Source organism: Podarcis tiliguerta (genome assembly GCF_965153285.1).
Source record: "Podarcis tiliguerta genome assembly, chromosome: 5".
Lineage (NCBI taxonomy): Eukaryota > Metazoa > Chordata > Lepidosauria > Squamata > Lacertidae > Podarcis > Podarcis tiliguerta.
In genome coordinates, this window is record NC_139538.1 from 54,180,114 (window position 1) to 54,195,501 (window position 15,388).

At 41.3% G+C, this 15,388-nt stretch overlaps 1 protein-coding gene across 2 annotated transcripts in view; it reads left to right on the forward strand.

The window, feature by feature from the left end:
- Positions 1 to 406: 406 nt before the first annotated feature.
- The window catches only part of GPR26 (G protein-coupled receptor 26), a 38,115-nt gene continuing 23,133 nt past the window's right edge, over positions 407 to 15,388 (forward strand). For both annotated transcript variants that reach the window (XR_014511332.1, XM_083440690.1), the window contains exons 1-2: positions 407 to 1,517; positions 11,242 to 11,355. Coding sequence is in view for 1 of the 2 variants with exons in the window: in XM_083440690.1 (XP_083296816.1) it covers positions 799 to 1,517; positions 11,242 to 11,355 (833 nt within the window). In the remaining variant the exon portion in view is untranslated. The remainder of the gene's footprint in view (positions 1,518 to 11,241; positions 11,356 to 15,388) is intronic.

Genomic DNA, 15,388 nt, shown 5'->3' on the forward strand with positions numbered 1-15,388 from the left:
AAACATAAATGAATAAGATAAAATAACACCATCCTCCGGAGCCAAGCTAGTCAACGTAAATAAAAGAAGAATCATTCCTGTTAAGGATGCACTGAAATATATTTTAAAAAATATAAAAAAGGCTGAAAGATGGGTCTTTGGCATCTGTTGTTTGAAAAGTAACTGCTAAAGATATCAAATGGATGGGTGGGATTTTTATTCAGACTTCCAAGATCCCCAGATATCAGGGGGATATCATCTGAGGGATGCAAAAGGGGAAAGGGAAAGGAAGCTGGTATGTCAATCACACCAGCAAATCACCAGCAGTGTGCATGCTTTAATCCATTAATGGGGGATTTATCTGTGATCATAAAAGCAGGTTAGTCAGCCTGGAAGCGTGTAGGTGGGAGGGGGAGAGAGAGAGCGTGGAGAGAGCAAGAGAGAGACAGAGGAAAAGAGGTAAAGAGAATAAATACACTGGTTGAATTGCTGGGAAGCTTTAGGACCTATAATCAGGGATCTCGGACGAACTGCTCCTGTGAACATCCTGCTTTCTTTAGAAGGAGACTGTGGCTTGGTGCTGCTGAGATACATATTTCTTAAAACCCTCCTCATAGTTTGATAGGCATTCCCAATGCTTTTTGTGCATGTCTCTAAAAAGCGTTGACGTGGAAAGAAGCAGCAGCAGCAGTAGCAGCAGTAGCAGCAGCAGAGAGGAAAAAACTGCAGCTCTTCTAAAAATACTGAGGGCATGCAGGAGTGTGAGCAGGCTGGGGAGGAGGAGGAGGGTGTGAGAGTGCCTCACACCATGTTTTCTGGATGCCAGCTGGGTGCAGTTTTGGAAATGTTCCTCCTGTGAATGGAGGCACCATGAACATTTGGGAAGTGATCCTGGCTTTCTTGATTGTGGTACTCATCCTTGTCTCACTGCTGTCCAACGTGCTGGTGCTGATCTGCTTTCTGTACAGCGCAGATATCCGCAAGCAAGTCCCAGGATTGTTTATCCTCAACCTGACCTTCTGCAACTTGTTGATGACTGTTTTGAACATGCCCCTGACCCTGGCTGGAATCATTTACAAGAAGCCGCCTGGAGGAGACCAGCTCTGCCACATCGTGGGTTTTTTAGAGACTTTCTTGACCACCAGCTCCATGCTGAGCATGGCAGCTCTAAGCATAGACAGGTGGATAGCGGTGGTGTTTCCTCTCAACTACCATTCCAAGATGCGTTACAAAGATGCTGCTCTCATACTGAGCTATACATGGTTGCATTCAGTGTCTTTTCCTATAGTGGCAACTTCTCTTTCTTGGGTGGGTTTCCATCACCTTTATGCCTCCTGCACCCTCTACAACAAGAAACTGGAGGACAGGACACAGTTTGTGGTTTTCACAGGGGTCTTTCACTCTCTCAGCTTCCTCCTCTCCCTCGTAGTCTTGTGTTTCACATATCTAAAAGTGCTGAAGGTGGCACGCTTTCACTGTAAAAGGATTGACGTGATCACTATGCAGACCCTCGTGCTGCTGGTGGACATCCATCCCAGGTAAGGAGATACCCGTGTCCTTGACTGCCAAGGGCACACACTTCTGAGGATACCTGCGGAGAGGCAAGATTATGTTTATTAGCAGACGCAATTGCCATCCATCTGTAATTATTATTTTTTTAATGTAGCACTTGCCTAATTCTAATCTGCATGCTTATATTCTCAGGTCTCCTTGTAGCTACAAAATTAATTGCCAATTATATCCTGCAAAGAGCAAAATATGTCATCTAGGAATCCTTGGCTGTGTTTGAGGGCTATAGTGGAATCAAAAGGTTTGCATGTGCATACATGTCCTTTCAGGTAGTGTGCTTGAATCTTTGCTGTTTTCACTTACCATGAACAGATTCATCATGCCTGTTCATTAAAGTTAATCAGTAACGTCCATGGGTGTTTGATGAACTGGTTCAGGCTGAAATTCCTTGTGTTCCTTAAAACTGCAGTGGGGAGATAGCACACTGAATACCATTCTGCTTTCTGTGACTTTGTGAATGTCACTTTGGAGTCAATAACTTTATTTTCCTTGAAGGAAGGATGCCCAGAGAAATAATATTTCCAAAAGAAGCATGAACAACCAACTAGGTACAAATACATCCAAAATAGCATTGAGATTCAAATTAGTACTGACAAGCAAAGGAGACTTGAGACTTGTTCGAGAGACCTTAAATCAACCCATATTTTCTAGGTATGGGAGTCTCGAGACAAGGGAGGGGAGAGGAAGCAAGCAATGACTAGGATGGGGAGGGATAACTAGGGGGAGGTACAAAAGGGAATGTCACAGAGAATGAAGAAGAAATATAACCAGGGGATCTTTGTAGTGGAGGTTTAGATATCAGATGTGAGAAGATTTGACAGGTGGAATGTCATCTGACTGACTTTGCTAGAGTAGATTTTGCTTGTGGGAGATGAAGGTACAATGAGTTTGTTGAGATTTTCAGTTGGGGGAGAAAAAAGAAGGGAGAAGTGTAACCAAGTATGTGACAGGGAGAAAAAAGGATTCTGGTGTGAGTGGGAATGCATGGATGTGGGGGGTGGGGGGGGGAAACCTCACCGGAAGAATATAGGAAAGAGAGATGGGTTTAATGAAGGTCCCAGCTACGCAGCTATTCATTATTTTTCTCTCTGTCTCCCCCACCCCCCTCTCTGTATCTATACATTGATGAGGCAATAGTAATGCGGTGTGGTGGCTTCCTAAAAAGGCTGAGTTAAATTTCGATCATTTAGAACCTGTGGAAGACAGGAACAAAGTAACGTAGCTGCCTATCTTTTCCCTTCACTGTGAGTAATAGCAGCTGGTCAAGGGAGAGGAGGCGGGGAGGCAAGGACTTGATGGGAATATATATAATTTTGCATGCTATTTTCTTTTCTTTTTATTTCATAAAACTTACATACCACTTGATTGTACAAAAAAAACCCCCCTCAAAGCAGTGTGCAATAAGTTGAAACAATAAAACTATCACTAAAAACGAATACAGCCATAATTTGAAGCATACAGAAAGTTGAAACCAGAATACAGTAGTCTATTTTTTTTAAAAAAATAAGCTCATACAAACTTTTGAAACATCTGAATAACCTTGCCTAAATAAGAATTTCTTCAGCAGGCGTTGAAAAGTATACAATGAAGGTATAGAGAAAGTGAATAGAGATAAGTATTTATCTTATTTCATAATACTAGAACCCAGAGTCATCCACTGAACAAGAATTATGGGAGATTTGGCATGGAAGTACTTCTTCAACTAGCACATGGTTAAACTATCACATGAAGTAGGCAAGTCCACTAACTTAGATTTGCTTTAAAGGGGGATTCAGCAAATTGTTGGAGGATAAAGCTACCAAGGGCTACTAGTCGTAATGGCTATATTATCATGTCTCTGGATACCAGGAGCTGGTACTCAGGAGTGCGCAGAGAGCAACTGTGCTCATTTTCAACTTTGGGCTACTGAAGGGCATCTGGTTGGCATCTGTAAGAAACAGAATGCTGAACCGGAGAGGCTTTTGATCTGATCTAGCAGGATTCTTCATGTTCATATATAAAAATAATATTAATAATGGAATCAGTGTGGTCTCAAGAAAGGGGAAAAAAGGAAAAAAGTGCACAGTCAGATGAAAGAAATAGAAGGTAATAGTATTCACATAACACTTTAGAGCTCAAAGGTCTTCAAAACATTACTTCATAACCTTAATATCAGCCTAGTAAGGCAGACCAGCATAATCACCCCTATATCCCCTGGTTGCGTGGCAGTGGTTTACCTAAGTCTGTGTACAGTGGTACCTCTGTTAAGAACTTAATTTGTTCTGGAGGTCTGTTCTTAACCTGAAAGCATTCTTAACCTGAGGTACCACTTTAGCTAATGGGGCCTCCCGCTGCCGTTGCGCCACCGCCGCACGATTTCTGTTCTTATCCTGAGGTAAAGTTCTCAACCCGAGGTACTACTTCCGGGTTAGCATAGTCTGTAACCTGAAGTGTCTGTAACCCGAGCTGTCTGTAACCCGAGGTACCACTGTAGTGAGTTTGTGACAGAGATGAGATGCAAACTGGGAGTTGCTTTATCCATATCCCAATATCTTATGGCCCATCTATGCATGGCATTGCAGACCAGTGAATGGATTCAAATTTACTTGGAAATAGCTGTGGGGGCTTAAAAGGGCAGAGGTGAGATACAAACGCTGTAGCACAGCAGGGGGTAGTTGTATCCATCCCTTCAGGGTCATTTCTCCAGTTTAAATCACTATTAGCCTCACTGAGGGAGAGGGAGTGAAAGCTACAAATTAATATGAGCACCTGTCTTCACTGTGGCTAAAAGCAGTTGCCAATTTAAATCAGGACAATAGCATGTTTCAACTAACCATAGGACAAACTGCAATTTGCCTGGATTCAGAAATAGCACATAGGTGCAGCTAGTCTAAAGTAGAAGTGTAAGCTTCTAAATCCGCCCCCTCTGGCTGCACTAGAGGAAGAGAGGAGCTTATTTTTTAGTAAATGCATATCAGATTGTACTTTTTAAAGAGCTGATATCGAATATATATCAAATACATTCACTGATATTTGATATATATATTACATTTAGCTTGAAAATAAAACTGGGTGTCAGTATCAAAACAGCAAATGGATAGAGCAAAGTGATAAATAATCAAGTCTCTGAAAAACCAAATCATTCCTTATGCTAATTTCCTAGTGGATCTTATTTTTACATGGATAATGGGAGTTTATTTTTGAAGTGTAGCATTCAGCTCAAAGTGTGACTTCTGGTAACCATGGTTAATTCCAGGTGTTATAAATTTTATATTCCTTCTCTTGTTAATATGGGAGGCTAATATGCACTATATCACCGTAAATGTCCTTAATTATAGTCTTTCTGTAATACCAGACTCCATGCATACAACCTAAGGTAAGTTGTAAATCCTTTCCAAAAGTCGTTTTTATAAAGGAAACATTGACCAAATTTGTGCAGCCAGAATGAATGATGTTATGCCAGATGTCAGGATATGTCTCCCCCTGCCCCGCCTCCAGAATTGGTTGTACGTCATGGTGCAAAGTCATTTACAAGCCTTTTGTTTAGGGCTATGCAGCAACCGGCAGTTGAGCAATGTTAAGTAGGAAGATGCCTTATGGTGCCTAAAATTGGAATGGTCAAAGGAGTTCCGTTCAGTATGACTGGGAGGCATATGGAAGGACTCAGGCAGATCTAGGTTCACTCAACACTTCTGTCTCCCACTCTTTGGTTTATGATCAGAGGGAAATGGAAGAAAACTGATCCTTCTGACTTTCCAAACTCAGATCTCTCTCACTTGTAGCTTTGCAGCTAAGCTCGACGGCATCACCTTATCAAAAACTCCTATATCAACCCTTTCCAGCCTAGTGCCCATCAAACATTAGGGACTACAACTCCCATCATCCCTGCCCAGTGGCCACGCTGGTTGGGTCTGATGGGTGTTGGAGCCCAAAACATATAGAAGGCACCAGATGAGTGAAGCCTTACTTATGGTCTTCTTCAGCCACAGCATGGGGTCTTTAGTGATCACATTAAGGATAAGCAGGTTAGTTGTCCTCTGAATGCATGACTCCATAGCCCACGCTGCATAAAAGTCAACAAAGCCACAGTGCTCATCAGTGTGTATGGGCCCACGTACACAAGTCTTAGATGATTATGCCCTTATTTTTGCTTTCCAATACTCACTTCTTCAAGCTAGCAAGTTTGGACAGGTGGGGTTTAAATGGACTTGGGTTGTCTCCAGTGCTTTTTCCCCTCTTTTTTTAAAAAAGTTTAGGGGTACTCTCATTTTCCTACTCATATTGAAATACTGCTCCTCAATGAGGCCAAACTTAGATTCACAAAATGTTTAGGGGTATGTGTACCCCCAGAAAAAAGCACTAGTTGTCTCCACCTTCTGTACCCCCTCCACATTATGAAGCTTAAATCAAAGCTGATCAGTAGGACTAACCTTCTTTGTTATGTGGTGGCATAAATGCCACTGAAATCCATATGTTTTTCATAACCAATCATATTTCACAGCATTTCTGTGCCTCTTAGGCACATTTTCAGTCCACACCTAGAAGGGAAGTGAGAACAAAGTATATAAATGAGATAACTGAGAAATAAAAAAACCCTTATGGATTTAGGTTTTGCAAAGGTTGGATTGGATCGTTGACATTTTGCAGTATAATGCAGACTTCCTTCTCCATATGATTTGGGAGGCGTTCAATAACACTATCTAAAGTTTGTTCAAACGGGAGCTTTGATTTCACAGGAACATGCAGACACAGAACTGTATAGACAGCTAATTATAAGGATTATACATAAGGAACACCATGAATTCAGATAAACATGGTTTTGAACAGTAGAAGTTCTGCGGTATTTAAATAAAGCAATAGTTTGAATCTATTAGATTTGCATTTGAGCAAAATCTGACGGTGTGGGGAAGCCATGAGTGGTGGGCATCTACTTCCCCTGGAATTTGTTTCCATCTGGTCTTTTACACATACACACACAATCTTATGGAGTAAATCAATTTGGCTAATCTGTTAGATTTTGCATTTTCTTTCTTCTTTTTTCAAAGAAATCTAAGCGGGAGAAACTGTTTGAGCTAGACTTTACCTACCCTCTTATTTTGCCCCTGCAGATTGCTTTGTACCCCAATGCTAAGGGAACAACTTAGGGGTGGGTAGAAAGAATGGAAGAAAGCAGGAGATAGCTTTTCCAAGGCTTCAGAATGGTTCAAGGATAAAAGATCCTGGGCTCTTCCAATATGTCTGGAAAAGAACTTGGGTAATGTTGAAAAGCAGCGAGCTTCAGAAAAGGGCTGTGGCTCAATAGTAGAGGACATGTTTTGCTTATGAATAGATCCTAGGTTCAATTTCGTGATGTGTCTGTATAGGGTTGGGAAAGTCTGTTACCTGAAAGCTTCTTCCCATGGATATCTTGGGTGGTCACTGTAAGAACAGAGTGCTGGACTAAATGGGTCTTTGGACTGATGCAGCAGGTTCTTGTTATGTTCCTGCGTTCTTATTTATTTATTTATTTATTTATTTATTTTATTTCTTACCATCCTTAACCATAAGATCCCAGAGCAGCTTACAAAAATAAAATATATCATTATAAAAGAAATAATGAAGTAAAACTGTTACAAAACAAGAAAAGTATAGAAACAATTAAAAACAGTTCCATACAAAAATAAATAAATAAATAAATAATCTATATGTAAGAATAATAATAAATAATAAGCAAACAAACAAACAAACAAAATAATCCATATGTATAAACAAGCAAAAATAGTTCCAATGCAGCTGTAAAGATTACTTTATAAAACTTCATTAGGTGCCCAGAGAATTTATGCTGGAGATGCAACCTTAGAGCTGTGTACGAAACTCAGAATTTTCTTGATAGAAGTAGTTCATGAAACAGAAGCAATTACTCATGATCTCCGGCGAATAAACTTTCTAGCTGGCCAAATGAGAAGTTGAGAATTTAGTTTTACCAGAAGACAGAGAACTAAATTCATTCATGATATGAAACAGAGAACTAACAGTTGATCTGAACGCTGTGAAAATGCTTTTTTAAAAAATGTTTTGAAAAATACATTGAATTTTCCATAGCTCACTTTCGCCATCTAGTGTCACATTTGTACACTGCACTTTACAACACATCTAAGACGTTGTATTTGCTGCTGTGTAGCTGAGTCCTGGGTCTGAGGCACTTGCCCAGAGGCACCAATGAAAGCCTTCATGGGTGTGGTTCCTGTGTTAAACAATCTCTCATACATAAAAGCTAGCTGAAGACACAGCAGCCACATGCAGACTTTACCATGTACACACTCACTTTTGTTCAACGAGGCACTTTCATTACACCTGATGAAATTCTTTGTGCTACGCAACTATGAAAGGCACAGGAGCCTTGTCTTGCTTTCCACCAGCAGTTTACAAGCTATCTTAAAGGGCAAGCCCACAGAGAGCACATTACAGTAGTTCTAACTGGGTGTTGAAGCCAATTGCACAATATTTAAACATGTTATGCCCGGCCACTAAGAGTTCTTGCGAGGAAAACACCTGCAAAGACTTGGCTATCCAATTAACACTTGTGTGGTTTCCTTTTTCTTTTTCTAGTTATGTTTACGGCACTGCCAAAATACAGGCATTTTGTGCAGCTTGAGCAGAGCAAAAGGAAAGAAATGTCACATATTAACAAGATTATGTTCTCTAGCCAGTCTAAGGAGCAAAACATGGATGCTAATTGCCATGATCTTGTAACCTCCTTCTTGAACTAACTTCATTTATCGGAGTTTTCAGTGTGCTCCGGCTAGCCAAGTGACCTCAGCTGCCACAACAGCTCTTCTGCATTTTGTACTTCCTATTTTAGACAGAAAAAAAGAAATCTGTGGCCATCTCAAAGGTTCGTTTTATTTTTGTTACACAGACCTATTGGTCCAAGAGATGATAGCATCTTAAACTATTCCAGGCCTAAAAAGGAAAGTCTATGAACCTTACCCCCCTTTGAACATTTACGCAGCATAGATTTCAAGGAGATGCAGGAAAAAATGAAAATGGTTGCATCGCTCTTTAGAGAGGTGCAGAACAACCCTAACCCCTGATCTGTGCGGCTGCTTGGAGTTAGTTGAGGGCACCTTCACAGCGTTCTGCTGGTGTAGGGATGGGAGCTGCTGCACTCACTAAAAGTGCATTGGAGATCATGCAATCTCTGGTCTTTCTCATAAGAAGTCATAAGCCTGCTGGATCAGGCATAGGTTGGCATGGCATTGAGGCCAGGATTGGTTCATCATTCCGCAAAACCCACATTGATGGGTCCGTTAGGCTTGCACCACCCCAAACCCGTTCCATTGGAGTTGGCCAGTGCTGAACCTTACCAAAGGTAAAGGTAAAGGGACCCCCGACCATTAGGTCCAGTTGTGACCGACTCTGGGGTTGCGGTGCTCATCTCTCTTTATTGGCCGAGGGAGGCGGCGTACAGCTTTAGGGTCATGTGGCCAGCATGACTAAGCTGCTTCTGGAGAACCAGAGCAGTGCACGGAAACACCATTTACCTTCCCGCCAGAGACCAAATTATTTACTTGCACTTTGACGTGCTTTTGAACTGCTAGGTTGGCAGAAGCAGGGACCGAGCAACGGGAGCTCACCCCGTCGCGGGGATTCGAACCGCCGACCTTCTGATCGGCAAGTTCTAGGCTCTGTGGTTTAACCCACAGCGCCACTCACGTTCCATTGGAGTTGGCCAGTGCTGAACCTTGCCAAAACGTACGCCAAAAAAGCAAGGTCTCACTGGGCGACCAAGGTGCAGATTCCAATCAGGTAGATACCCCAAACCAAGCATGGAGGTGCCAATCAGGTTGAGAGGGAAAACAAATCCTTTCTGGCCCTGACAACCGGCAACCCAAAATTGTTCTGGGAAGGCTCTAGCTCGAGGGGAGGTGGGCAGGAAGCTCTCAAGGCAACATGGCCCTGAGCACCAGAGGAAGCAGCCTTATATAGTCTTTCCCTTCCTTTTGCAAGGGCTCATGGGACAGCTATTTTTCCCATGAGTCCATTGCACAGGCAAGATACTCGCAAATAAGGCAGCTTGGCAAGATCTATGCTTAGATTCCTCAGAATATGAACCACTATATGAACCGCCCAGTCAATATTGCAGGCACACATTTGCTTTGAACAAATATTTTTGCTATGGACAAAATAGTAAATAGCGAACCAAATCATCTATGCAGGCATGTCCCTTTCAGGAGCAATATATACATGTTTACAGGAGTCATATTCTGAAACAGGTAACGCCTGGGTCATCTGCTCTTAAACCTGGCCCAAGCATTCATAATTTACCCCAAATTAACAAGTCTGTTCCAGCTCATTCCAAGAAAAGCTACGTCAATCAGGCAAAATGTGATCTGTTAAATTATCTATTGCATGGAGACTGGCTTGGGAATAATAAGCATAGCATATATATTTTTTTCTACCTCTTTCCATCAATGTGCATCATCAATGTGCATCATCAGTCATGTAGACATTTCTTGATTTAATCAGCGGAGTAAGATTTTGGCCCTACACATTGCCCAGGCATATGTTGCAAGTGTCCACAGTCTTCCTGCAAACCTACTCAAAATGTACTGAGATCCAATTCTGAAAGGAGCAGCTCGGGGGCAGCAATCTATTATGACATCACACCTAAAGAAATGACTAATGTGATATGTGTGACTGATTTAAAGAGTTGCATTTAACCCTATTTAAATGTCAAAGGCAACCTGAACTAAGAGGCTTGTTTTTCTCTTCAGCTACCTTTTTACTCTGCGTACAGAAATAGCACTGATTTCAGTCAAGTGTTTTATCAGGACATCGTGGCTATTTTAAGACCCTAATAGCTTTTCACATGGCTGAAAACAGCCCAGAATTGGCTCAACTCTGGACCACCTCAGGCCAATTGCATGCCATGTATATTCAATATTCCTGCACCAAATGTAGCAACATAGAAATCATATACACTATTCAATCTCCAAGGTGTTTTTGCCCCTCATGGCTCTTCAAATAACATCCCAAAGAAAGAAGTCAGACATGGTAGTGTTCATTGAGCAATTATTAACAGAAATATTAAATGAAAGCATTAAAAACCCCAGTTCATTTGGACAGCACAATAATATATGATCATTTATTATTTAAGTATTCAAAATCCACAGTGCTCTGCTCACAGCCAAGTCTCTTCTTTTGTCAGGCCTGTGCAATTTCTAACCTATCAACCTGGCCACGGCCTTCCAGCTATGTATGACAGCCTGAGGGGAGCTGGATAAATGTTCAGATTTTGCAGACTGCAAAGCAAGCATGTAGGCAAGGACAGCACAAAATACAGCTGGTTGGGGTTATGGTCTCCACATCTTTAACCCCTAAACCTCATTCAATACTTTGCGTTAAGGTCAAAATTCATGTGACATTAAATGTGTATGAGTGAATGGTGTGGCTTGGGAAGAATTCCAAGGATGAGACAGAGAAGTCTGGAGGGTTAAAGTCAGCTTTCAGGCTTGGTTTCCCCCACCCCTGACTCAGCAAGGCCATGTGAGTATGTGGGCTCCCAAAAAGGAGCTCGCAGCTACTTTGCTCCCCCTCAGCCCCTTTTACCGTGTCAGCACTCTTTGTTTTTGTGCATCTTCAGGCAAACGCCTGAGCATGGCTTCTAAGCCAAGGTGATGAAATGCTGTTTGAAATGATAATTTGCGTTCATGTTTTTATGTCAAAAAACAGTGTAAGAGAGCGATGCCTAGAAGAACAGAAGAGGCGGAGACAACGAGCAACCAAGAAGATCAGTACATTCATTGGCACTTTTATACTCTGTTTTGCGCCATATGTAATCACAAGGTAGGTTTAAGCTCGTCTTTTCTCATTTCCATCCGCAGCGCACTCCTGTTATTTGTATCAGCAGACGATTAAACTTCTGCTTGTCAAAATTATGCTAAGCATTTTTCACTGTGCTGAAAAGCGTTGCCATCTTAGGTGCCCACATTTTATGGTCCCCACTGTGGCCAAAGATTTGTAAGCGAAAAGGATCAAATCCAGCATCCCAATGGGAAAGTCTTTGATATGGATTAAGGAGAATACAGTGAGACTCTCATCAAAGAAGATCACATAGAATTCAGAATGTTGTCCGCACATTTCAGTGGGTATGTTGCGCTGTGCGATGCAGAGCAGATGTTCTGGGACACATGGTGGCTACTTTAAATTAATGCACACAGATGTGCCAAGTTTACAGCGAGCATTTGAATGAAGGGACTGCCAGCAGTTACTGAGTCCTGGTCCTTATTATCAAAATGGCATCCTCCATGCATAAGGGGGAGATAGCATCAGTTTAAAGAAACTCAAAGTTTTGCCAAAGTACAAAAACAGCCCAAAATGCCCTTAGTAGTGACAGAATACTAATGACTTGTTCCACGGTATATGATGGATGGATGGATGGAATATACTGAATAGGAGAAGAGCTTACTGCATGGGTTTTCATTCAGGACCCACGGTATCTGATTACTATGAGGTAGAAAAATGTAATCCCAACACATTTTTCTTTAAAAAGACACCCATGCACAGAAAAGACTGTTTGGACAATTTAATTCTGATAATATCCAAGAGCCCTTTGAATTTTGTCATTTACTGTATCTGCTCTCTTCCACAATGTTTCTTGGCCCCCTTCAGCTATAACTGGTGATACCCCCTTTTTTGCACACCACCCCAACATTTAGAAGCCATTGTGGAATAACATTTGAGGTTGCCTCTCCATATTCTTAAAATGCATCAGTCTTATGGGAAAAGTTCACCACAAACAGGTCATATCACAGTTTTTCAGACCTGGAGCTACAAACCAGTATTGCTGTTCACAGCTTATTCCTGATTAATAAGTGCTAGAAGATGCACAACGATGTTAATTTTGAATGACAATTGTGAAATAAATAAATAATAGATATTATGACATTCCTTATTGAATTATGAACATTTTTGCATCCAGTATCAGAAAGGTTCACAGAAACCCCTGCTTTGTTGCTATGTTGCAGGCAAGAAGCAAGAAAGAAAAGGGGGAAAAAACCCTCTGCATTTATAAACCTCACTCAAAATTGGCCAGGTGGAAATGAATTATTGAAATGTGGATTACTGTGCTTCAGAAGCAACATAAGAGGGAATGAGCTAAAAGGCTATGTTAGCTTCTCTGAACATTTGGAATGTGTTGATTTATTTTTGACCAAGCGCTTCATGGAAAAAATGATAATATCTTGGCACCCATTAAACTTGGAGTGGGATTAACAGCAATGTTCAGCGCCCTGATAAAAGTCAAGACTGTAGGCAGCTTGTCACTCACCTTTCTTCCACTTCCATTTTTTATTTTTTTTTAGTGGATGGATACTCAGAAGTGCTTATTAAATAAAAATCAAATACTTGGAGGGGGGATGTAGTTCAGCAATACAGCATGTGCTTGTCTGGTTGAAAGCGCTTTGGGTTGCCTTGGGCAAGATAAAGCAGCTAACACTTTTAATAAACAATTTAATAAATAATAATGCTTTGTACCCAAGAGGACCTAGATTCAATCTTTGGTATCTTCAGGTTGGGCTAAGAAAGATCCCTGTCTGAGACCCTAAACAGCCACTGACAGTCAGTCTAGGCAGTATAGATGATACTGGGTTAGATGAACTCACAGTCTGACTCAATATATGCTTAATATGTCCACATTCAAGGTCCATTGATTCTAGTGTGAAAGACTGCCCCCCCCATGCAATCCATTGTTAAACGTCAGTGTTATAGGTGCTTATTAAATAAGTGTTTATTAAATTTCAGCCACCTTTAAGTTTACATGTAAGTTGCTACTGATTTTACAAACTAGGTAGCGTTACTGGTAGTGAAATCCAATACATATATGCAGTGCCATTTTTCTAGAAAAAGAGGTGCCGTAACTCACCATCAATGCCTCCCTTGTTCTCTTATAATGGACATGGCAGTCACCTGAGAGGTGCCAGAACTGAGGACTCAGCTATACAGCTGCAAATAAACGTTTTAAGTGTGTTGTAAACTGCAGCATACAAATGTGACACTAGATGGCAATGGTGAGTTATGGCAATTTCAATGTATTTTTCAAAATGTTTGTTTTAAAAAGCATTTTTAAAAGCCCTACCTGGAGATGCCAGGGACTAAACTTAAAACCTTCTGCATGCGAGGCAGATTCTCTACCATTGAGCAATGAACCTGCCCCAAATCTACTATTAGCTGAAAAACTGCTTTAAAAACTATTTGTATGGATGTATGGGGAAAATAGGGATATTTCACATTTAACTGGAGTTATTCAGCTGGAATCATACAGGATCAATTGCATCAGAATATGGATGGAAATGTGCATTTTGATGTGGATCTGAGCATACACCTGACTGAAAACAATATAGGGTGAATAAAGCCTGCTTACCAGTTCCAACAAGTGTGTGTGTGTGTCAGTTGTGGCCCAGTGTGGCCGCAGGTATTACAGAGCGGCATCTGCTTGCCCTCACAAGACCTGACAGCCCACAAAACTCCTCCACTGGTTGCATGGGAGGGCAGGTCCCACCGTGAAACTTTAAAATTTTAATTGCCCAACTGCATGCAAGTTTAGGGGTGGGAAGGTCAGGGCAGACCTGGGAGAAGCCTCCCCAAACCTGGCTTCATTCAGCCCCATTTCATTAACCCCCGTTTCATTGGTCAAAGTTTCAGGATACCCAGTTAAAAGAGTCCAGGGGGGTGGATGCCCAGACAAGGGCTAATGGGCCATAGAATCCCCAAATTTGCGTTCCAGAGGGATTACCCAGAATTGATTAGCACCATAGGGATTGACCCTGAAGGGAAATCACCAACAAGTAGGTTAGCTGGTTCAGGATATACACCTAATGCTTATGCCAAAACCTACTGATATCTGCAATCAACAATGTTGGGGCCATTTTGATCCCGTGCTTGTGATCCCTTGTCATTATTTCTCCTTATTTCTCATTCCCTCTCCCCATCCTGATGGCCTGGGCACACTGTGCCTGGTTCCGTAAATGACACCTGCATTTGGATAAGCATCTAATTTAAGTCCATGAGCATATGCTTCTGCACGTAGAGCTAATTATCTCAATTAGAGTGCAAATATATAAATTATATCCAGTGGGATATAAGACACAGACACAATTTAAAAATAAAAACATTATCAGTTGTATTTCCAAGTGTTGTATGTATGGTATGAAAATTTGAGGGGAAAGGAAAGGCACTCAAGGAAATGTAGTAATAAGTGTCTAAACTCTCCCTCGCCTTTGAAGGCCATTTCTTCTCGATGTTCTTTTATAAAAGGTTAGCTGGAATTCATAACATTGATTGATAGCAAGTAAGATATAAACCACTTTGCATCTTAGTGTTTCAGGGTATTCACAGAGCTTTCATCAACTTCCATCAGAATATCAATAACTCTACCTTTCGAGCGGGGAAAGTATTCAGATAGCAATGAGAGTATGAATTATGCTTTTTCCTACATTGTGACTTCCTTAACCTATTCAGTGAAAGCCTTTCTAGAAAAAAAAACCACAGAATGTCCTGCATAAATTGAAATGCTTCTTAATGGAGATCTTACACACAAGAGTGGCACTCATAGCATGTGACAGAAAAATCCCATCTGGAATCTGACAGAAAGTAATTATAAGAAAGTGGAACTAACTGTTCACTTTAAAATCAATAGTATACCATTACCTTCAAATGTTCCCCTTGGGTAACAGTGCCTATAAATAAGCTCAGCTCCTGCGTCCATTCTGATTTACCTCTGCAATAGCAGTAATGGTGTGCAAGGGGACTAGTGTTCACCTAGGGCATGACTCTTCCCTACACAGGTGAAACATCTATGTAGGGGAAGGATCCACAAGGG